The sequence below is a fragment of the Chiloscyllium plagiosum genome, chromosome 10, assembly GCF_004010195.1.
Source record: "Chiloscyllium plagiosum isolate BGI_BamShark_2017 chromosome 10, ASM401019v2, whole genome shotgun sequence".
Taxonomy (NCBI): Eukaryota; Metazoa; Chordata; class Chondrichthyes; order Orectolobiformes; family Hemiscylliidae; genus Chiloscyllium; species Chiloscyllium plagiosum.
Window position 1 is genome coordinate 85,859,241 of NC_057719.1, and position 9,293 is coordinate 85,868,533.

At 39.8% G+C, this 9,293-nt stretch overlaps 1 protein-coding gene across 1 annotated transcript in view; it reads right to left on the bottom strand.

The window, feature by feature from the left end:
- Positions 1–7,794: 7,794 nt before the first annotated feature.
- LOC122553995 (EEF1A lysine methyltransferase 3-like) overlaps positions 7,795–9,293 on the bottom strand; it is a 13,708-nt gene continuing 12,209 nt past the window's right edge. Inside the window, exon 3 of the mRNA XM_043698481.1 lies at positions 7,795–8,482. Within this exon, the coding sequence (XP_043554416.1) occupies positions 8,097–8,482 (386 nt within the window). The 3' untranslated portion in view covers positions 7,795–8,096. The remainder of the gene's footprint in view (positions 8,483–9,293) is intronic.

Genomic DNA, 9,293 nt, shown 5'->3' on the forward strand with positions numbered 1-9,293 from the left:
GCTGTATTAAATATCTTTAGGCTAAACATAGATTAATTCCTGCTTTCAATGCAATCAGACGTTATTGAGGTAGATAGAAACTTGGATTTTGAAACATAAGTAGGCCAGGCTTGATCTTATCAAGTGGCACAGTAGGTTGGAAGGCCTTGCACTGAATACTTATCTATTTGTTCTGAATTGGTTGCAGAATTTGGAATGTCCACATTTGATGCTTGGATTTATATTATGATCAGTCTAGTTGTTTTCTTATCCAGCTTTGTATAGCAGGTTAGTGTAACTGTGTGGCTTGCCAGTGAATTAAAAGGCAACTGTATTGTTTGGAGTAACTGAGCAAGACTTGCTTACTTAATAGTATAAGTTAACAAGATACATTTTCACAGTAATCAGATAGTTATATGGCTTAGCACAACTCTCACTAACTGAACACAATTTCCCCAGTTGCTTTATGATTTGACCTCACAGCTCAAGGATCATTAGTGCAGGGCCTTGCATTGACATAAAGTAACATGTAATCCTTTCCTTTAATTAGATGCCTTAATTGATTCATTCTGTAGAATGGATTGCTTTGAAGGGACCCAAAACAGAAGCCTTCAGAAACTTGTTCCACGCAAGTTTTTTTGAAAGGTCAGTGCATCACATTGAGTCAATAGTAACAGTTCAATATGTCCCAAGTGAAGAACACAATTTCATTTGAATGTGTGTCTTGAAGTCCTGTTGCCTTATAGATTTAGCTACATATCAAAAGTTGTATTTTGTTTCAGGCTGTACTCCTTCATATTCAAATCACAACTATCCCTTCTGTTTAATTCATTGCTACTTCTCTTCCAGGTATGCCCACCTTGAATAAGTTTTGTTATTCTCCCCAAAAGGATTTCTGTTTTCACCTTTTTGGCTTTTTCACCTTGATGACTTTCTATCTTCCAACTAGTGTTGGATAAATTGTTTAAGAAAACATACTTTCACTATGACGTCTCTTTCCTCAGAGACTATTTCTGACTTGAAGGGTAATACCAGACTCTCCATTGGTGTTCCCAGGCCTGGGGAGATCTTCATTGTTCTGTGTTTTTATCACTCACTCATGTCCACATAAGAACACCATTCATCTGGATTAGTGAATGTAGGCCACCAAAACAATTACAGATTTCAAAGAACAGAATGTTCCAAATGCCTACTTTAATTGTTACACAGTTCCAAAATGATTACTGAGTTTCTACTTATGCAAATATATCAGGGAATATATTTTATGTAATGATGAATATTAGCAGAAGAAAACAAAATTTGATATCAGGATCCATTGCAGAATTTTTTAGCTCAATTCACAAGAACAAAACCATTTTCTTATTTCTTTCTTCCTCTTCCAACAATGTTGGTTATGGGAAACCAAATATAACAAACACACTTGCAAAACTTTGAGGTGAAAAGAACAATAGATTAGTGGTATCATGCACATAGTATATGTACTGCGATTGGAGTTGAAGCGACAGGTTCTTATGAAATTTCCTATGAAAGAAAGAGTGCAGAGAATGTCAAAAACAATATTAATTAAGATAAGAGATTATGTAGTTAAATGGGTCGGTTTTTAACTTTTGCTTTCTAAACCTGCCTGTGAAAATTTCATGTCCAAGTCAGTGAATGAGGAGATTTGAACGGTACCAAACAGACTACTTGATAATCATGATTATGAGAACCACCTACTTCATATAATTCAAATTCTGCTGAACCAGTATGTGAATGGAAGTCTCAACTAAGATATCATCTATAGTTGTGAATTTGTTCCATTATTCTCTCAGCATCACAGCTGGCATTCCCTTCCCCACCCCTCATGCCCCAACTTCTTAATTCATATTTCTTCACGCTCAACCCTCACCTCATTCACAATATATATTAATGATTTCGATGAGGGAATGAAATATAATGTCTTCACATTTGGTGATGACACAAACCTGGGTGCAAAGACAAACATTGAAGAGAATGCAGAGATGCTTCAGTGTGACTTGGACAAATTGAGTGTCTGGGCAAATACATGGTAGAATGTGAAGGGCAGATTATTCCCTGAATAGTGATACATCAGCAAAGGGGGAGGTGGAATGAAACTTGGTTTTCCTTGTATACCAGTCACTGGAAGGAAGCGTGCAGGTTCAGCAAGCAGTAAAGAAGGCAATTTGCATTTTAGCATTTACAGAGAGAGGATTTGAATATGGGAGCAGGGATGTCTTGCTGCAGTTGTGCCAAGTCTCAGTGACCACATCTGAACATTATGTGCAGTTTTAATCTCCTTATAGGAACAGAACTAGACTATTCATCTGCTCAAACCTATTCCACCATTCAATGTGATAATGACTGATCTGTGGCCTAACTCCATATAACTGATTTAATAACTTTTATTGACCCTGCTTGTGATCCATCAGGGTCACAATTTTGTGATAGTCAAATTAGAATATAATGAAACTTCTCTTTTAGTGGCAATTCTTTAGTTCTTAGGATAAGGATCGGCAGCATGATGGCACAGTGGTTAGCACTGCTGCCTCGCAGCGCCAAGAGACCCGGGTTCAATTCCCTTCTCAGGTGACTCTCTGTGTTTGCGTGAGTTTCCTCCAGGTGCCCCGGTTTCCTTCCACAATCCAAAAATGTGCAGGTTAGGTGAATTGGCCATACTAAATTGCCTGTAGTGTTAGGTAAAGGGGTAAAGGTAGGAGAATGAGTTTGGGTGGGTTGTGGGTCAGTGTGGACTTGTTGGGCCAAAGGGCCTGTTTCCACACTGTTCGTTATCTAATCTAATCTAACACATCATCTAACTGTTTGACCAGAATCTAAAAACTAACTGTGCGTGGTCAGGTTCACTCTGATGAGTCTTAGTCTTCTCTGAGTTCTGAAATCATGGTGATAGGTCTTGAGTTGTCACCTTTGATATCTACAATGTACCTTATTTTATATATTCTCTGCCACTGCTCCCAACTGTTGATGTCACACCTCCCTAGCACTGGAGCTTCATAGTTCTGAGCTCATTTGTCCCAGGCTCATATATGCGGAGACATTTGTCTTATCAATTTTATATCACAGAATTTGAAGAAACTTTAGCATTAGCCATTTTCCTCAGTCAGCGATCTAGTTTCACAGTCCCTTTTAGAGCAAGCGGACTAACCTACCTTTGTGAAGTTAGCATTAGTTCCCATCATGCATCTTAAGTGTCAATTATTCGCTATGGGGCCAGTTACCCATAAGACCACACTTTGCTGAGCAAAAATGTATTTGTCTTGAATTTAAAGTTAACAACCAAGCTAGTATCAATTGCCATTTGTGGAAAAGTGTTCCAAATGTCTATCGACCCTTCACGTGTAGATGTGCATCTCTCCTGAATGGTCTGGCCCTACCTCTCAGACACTGCCTCCTGGTTATAGAATCCCCCAACTAATGGAAATAATTTATCTTTATCTACCTTGTCTTTTCTTATTAATATCTTGAAGACTTCAATCAGATTACTACTTGCTCTTCTAGATTCTAGGTAGAACAGGCCTAATTTCTATAATCTCTCCTCCTAACTCAACCCCTGAAATTCAGGTATTTTTCTTGTAAACTAATGTTGTATTCCCTCCAAGGCAAAGATTTCCTTCTTAAGATATGGTGGCCAGATCTACTCACAATACTCCAAGTTGGGACAAACCAAGGTTCCATATAACTGCAGCATAATTTCTGCATCATTGTGTCATGTCCGCCAGATATAAAGGCCATCACTCCATTAGCCTTCTTGATCAGTATCTGAGGAAGGATGTTCTGGCTCTGGAAGATGTGCAATGAAGGTTTACCAGATTGATTTTTGGGATGTCAGTATTGGCGTATGCAGAGAGACTGGATCAGTTAGAGCAATATTCACTGGAATTTAGAAAAATGACAGGGAACCTTGGAGAAAATTATGCATTTCTAACTGGACTAGTCAGGGTAAAAGGGATCCCACCAATGTACTTAAAGTCCAGAACCAGGAAGAGGAGAACTGTCTTCACCCAGACAATGGTGAGCTGTGGAATTCTCTATTACAGAAATTGATTGTGGCCAAAACATTGAATTGTTTGAAAAAGAAACCTTAGGGATAAAACACTCAAAGGGTATAAAGTGAAAGAAGGAGAAAGGTACTGATCAGCCATGATTATATTGAATGGAAGAGTAGGCTCAAAAAGCCAAATAACCTCCTCCTGTTATTGTTTTCCATGTTTCTATAGTTCTGCAAGAACAGTTGCATTGCTTTGACGAATATTTTGTTACTATGCCAAACATTCGCTTATTGACATCACCATTCTCTTAGTTTTGCAAACAAAATCCATGATCCTTCAAGTTCTCTTGAGCTTTATCATTAAAGGCACATTAGTCAGTTGTTTAATTACCTCCTTTTCCCCCTTCTTCCAACTTACTTTGTGCATGAGACCAGCATCCAATTTTTTTCAGTCATAATCCCACTGTAAACTACAAACCACCCCTATTTTAAGCATCACCCACATGCTGGCTAATACTCAAATGTAAGCCATCTACTGTAGGCTTTTCCTCTTTCCTTTCCAATGTGTTGAAATTCTGCTCTCCTCAAGAATGCTAGCTTTCATCCCTCTATTTTGACATAATTCTGCCATCTCACCAAATCTCCTTCTCTCTGAAATCTAGATCAATCTTTGCTATGAAGCAATCTTTGAGCATTCCAATTAAGATTTTGCCTCTATCTCAGCATAAAAATGATCTTAATCACATCCACAAAGATGCTGAGTGTAACTGTAATTGAATGATTTTATCAATTATTATCTTCCAGGCACCTCTATGGTATTTGATAGTTTTCCCTTGTGTGTGTGCTAAAGCCCTTGCATTACGAGATGCTTGATCACCAATTTACAGCCAGAGAATTTGGTGTAATCCTTCCTCATCCTTGCATGACTTTCTCTGGAGTCATATGAATTTATCCTTTGACCACTCCTGTTTCTTATCTAATCCAAAGAATTATCACATTGACAAAATGTCAAGTTCCACTTGAATGTTAATGTTACACAATGTTGTTCAGCTCTAATCACCACCATCACTCTCCTTCCCTCTGCTCCCTCTGAGTTGTCTGTAGATCTACCTGTCATTGAAACTCAAATCATATATAATTTCTCCTAATTAATTATTGGAAGGAAGAAGAAAGGTATTTTCCTCAGTCCCTCTGTAAATTCTGCTCCTACCCCACCAAAGTCATCCTACTCAATTAACTTGAAATGACTTTTTTGTGATTAGATAGTCTCTCTTTCACAAAGACCAACAAATGTAATTGCTGTTAATGTTTTAGACACATGATCCACGAGCTCTACTTTCTAATAACCAGGTAGAGAACTAGACAGTGAGGAAGGATTGAACAAAACTGAAGGATATGATTGGATACCGCACAGGTAGAGATAGATAGATAGATAGATAGATAGATAGATAGATAGATAGATAGATAGATAGATAGATAGATAGATAGATAGATAGATAGATAGATAGATAGATAGATAGATAGATACTGTACACAAAGTAGATGGATGGGTCAGTAAAGTAGTTGTAATTGTTATATACATGATTTATTTATTACTTGTAACGTATTCTAACCTAAATAAAACTTATGCTTACATAATTGTGGAGGGATCTGAAATGTTTAATTTTATTATCACCTTGTTTCTTGGAGAATAGGGATTGTTTGAAGAATGGATCATGATTGCAATGTCCTGAGTGGAAGAGGTTGAACTGAATTGTTCAATATAAAGGGAATAATTGGGTCACTAGGGGTAGACAATGGACATTTGGTTAAAATTAAATGATTGGAGATGGGCTTACAAGAAAGTCAAGAATATATGGTTTTCATAACCACAATGGAAATTCATCTTTTATGTCGCTGTTATCTTCAAAACAATGTGCTAAAACCATCCCACTTCCTAGGAAGTGGTAGAGGCTTTGGAGAAGGGAGGCGGTAATTGAGATGGCGGGGGTAGGGGCGGTGGTGAAATAGATGCAGACATGGAAACGTAAGGAAATTGAGACAAAAAGAGCAGAGGAATAATCAAAACTATGAAGGCTACAAAGAAAGTACTTCCTCAACATTTCCGTATGTATTGTCACGCTCAGGGTTCCTCACATAAAGAAAAACTTCTTGAAATAAGCTGTGTCTCTGATAGAGAAATCTCAACCATACTTGTGAGAACCTGTTTGAATTTTCTGAACTGCCCAAGTAAGAACGAATAAAAGTTGTATTTTACTTTACTGGTAACCCTCTGCCAAGATGTCTTAAATATATTTGTACAGAGCGGCATTTAGTTTCATTTCTTAAACAGAAACAGTGCAGTATTGATGGCATTTTATTGGAAATGTATGAATCCACATTATCTGCAAAATATATGCACACCTCACTTTGCGACGCCAGAATGCTGTAAAATGATTTTACTTTTATTGCCTTTACTCGTAAGTCGTTACACAATAGTTCTGTTTGAAGCTGCATTTGCCGTCTTTCTTAATGATTGCAATTCAAAGCTGCCTTGCTTTAAGAAGTCGTGATTATAGAAAATACCTGTAATGTTCGGACCTTCCCAATCATTGAGAAATAGTTCATTTATACAGTGTGTCACCGACTAACTAGGCGTCAAGCCTTGTTCTTTGCAACTTAAACGAGTAGAAGCAGTTAGTAGTCAAATGTATCTGCTGCTGGTAGATTTATGCGTTCGAATAATAGAGTCATAGAGATGTACAGCATGGAAACAGACCCTTCGGTCCAACCTGTCCATGCCGACCAGATATCCCACACCCAATCTAGTCCCACCTGCCAGCACCCGGCCCATATCCCTCCAAACCCTTCCTATTCATATACCCATCCAAATGCCTCTTAAATGTTGCAATTGTACCAGCCTCTACCATTTCCTCTGGCAGCCCATGCTATACACGTACCACACTCTGCGTGAAAAAATTGCCCCTTAGGTCTCTTTTATATCTTTCCCCTCTCACCATAAACCTATGCCCTCTAGTTCTGGATTCCCCCGCCCCAGGGAAAAAACTTTGCCTATTTACCCTATCCATGCCCCTCATAATTTTATAAACCCCGATAAGGTCACCCCTCAGCCTCAGACGCTCCAGGGAAAACAGCCCCAGCCTGTACAGCCTCTCCCTATAGCTCAAATCCTCCAACCCTGGCAACATCTTTCTAAATCTTTTCTGAACCCTTTCAAGTTTCACAACATCTTTCCGATAGGAAGGAGACCAGAATTGCACGCAATATTCCAACAGTGGCCTAACCAATGTCGTTTTAACGGTCTTCCCAATGGCCTAGTTTAAGTAGTCAGATGGATCGCCTTCAAATACCAAAGAGAAGCCCTCGTTTAACTGTTGAGTTCGCAATTTACCGGGAAAGCGTTCGTGTAGAGAGCTGCGGGGCCATGCTGTGCATTCAATAGCCTTAAGGTCAAATGAGAATAAAGAACACGTTATAATTTATAAGTTCCCCTCTAGTGGACTCGATAGTGAGCGACCCTAGTTTAGCACAGAGATCGGGTTCCACCATTAAGAGGTGTGGAAAATAGCGGAGGGCTTAGTTGCTTTAAGACCAACAGGTGGGAAATAGGAGAGCTGAATTTCTGGTGAGAGAAAAGCGAAGCGAAAATTGTAACGTGAATAGATATTTATATCCGTTTCTGCTGCAAAGCGCAAATGAATTCACAACCGACATAAACTCCTCTTACGCACAAGATGCTGAAAGCGTTTACCCAATCACTTAATCCATCAATTAAATAATCAAAAGGAAATCCAGTATGGGCTGCTCATCGGTGCAATGGGATCGAATAACTGAAAAGCTTGGGTCGGATGTCTTTGCTGTGATTTAATAGCGTTTTCATTTGTGGGGTTTTATTTGGGAGAGAGCTGGATATTTATTATTTTACCTGAATGAATCACCAATATTTGAGACAGCAAATTAGACAGGGACCAAAGAAGGATGGGGGAAAGAAATAAAGTAAGTTTATTCACACCGACATTCGGAATACTGTCAATCTCACTCTACGACTCAAGAGTGATGCAAAGTGAACAAATAGATGGTCACTCTTCGGTCCGGCGTCAGGAACTCTTGCTTATCTCGCGTGTTTTTTGGTCACTTTGTAAATACAGATCATCCCGTTGGTATGCACGAGCTCACTGTTGAATTTCCTTGTTACAAGCTCCCTGTGGAAAGTCTCGGTCCCCATTCTGGCGGGCATGTTAGTTGACAAGTAAATGGTAGTGTTTTCATTGCTGCAATGCACAAGCGTCTGTATAAGACCTGGGAAGAGCGAGGGGCTGTACACAATATCCGACCCGAGAATGAAATCATAGTCGGAAGGGAAGTCATCCTGATCGGTGCCCCAATGAAGGGCACAGACTTTTGGATGATGTTTGGAGGCGTCTGGGATGTTAGCATTGACATTGTACTGTATTTGCTTCAAAACCTCTGTTACATCCGTAATGGTAACGTGTCCACCTGGAGAAGAGAAAACAAAGAAAGCAACATCAGCAATACCATCTGATCGCACTGAGTACAGGGTGCAAAATACATTGTGATTAGCGGGAGTGACTATAATAGCATTGGACTGGACATTCGAGTATGGTGTGGACTTGCCCTAAAGAGGGGGGGGGGGGTGTGGGGAGTGATATCCTGTTTGTATACTGTGGCGCAAAGGGGTTCTGGTAACCTCTACACTCCTGTCCTATATACACGGGCTGCAATATTCAATAAGAGTTGACATACGCGTCATAAAATGGAATCATTCCATGCACAAATATGATGAAGGGAAGCAACATCATTTCTCTCATTCGATCTGCTTTCTCTTAGGCCTGGGTGTTTGAGTATTTATTCTCCTTGCTTTAAACTGACTGTTCGCAGAGCTGGAAGTTTTTGTTGCAAACGTTTCGTCCCCTGGCTAGGCGACATCATCAGTGCTTGGGAGCCTCCTGCGAAGCGCTTCTTTGATGTTTCCTCCGGTGTTTATAGTGGTCTGTCCCTGCCGCTTCCGGTTGTCAGTTTCAGCTGTCCGCTGTAGTGGTTGGTATATTGGGTCCAGGTCGATGTGTTTGTTGATGGAGTTTGTGGATGAATGCCATGCCTCTAGGAATTCCCTGGCTGTTCTCTGTCTGGCTTGCCCTATGATAGTAGTGTTGCCCCAGTCAAATTTGTGTTCCGTGTTGTCTGCGTGTGTGGCTCCTAAGGATAGCTGGTCGTGTCGTTTCATGGCTAGTTGATGTTCATGGATGCGGATTGTTAGCTGTCTTCCTGTTTGTACTATATAGTGTTT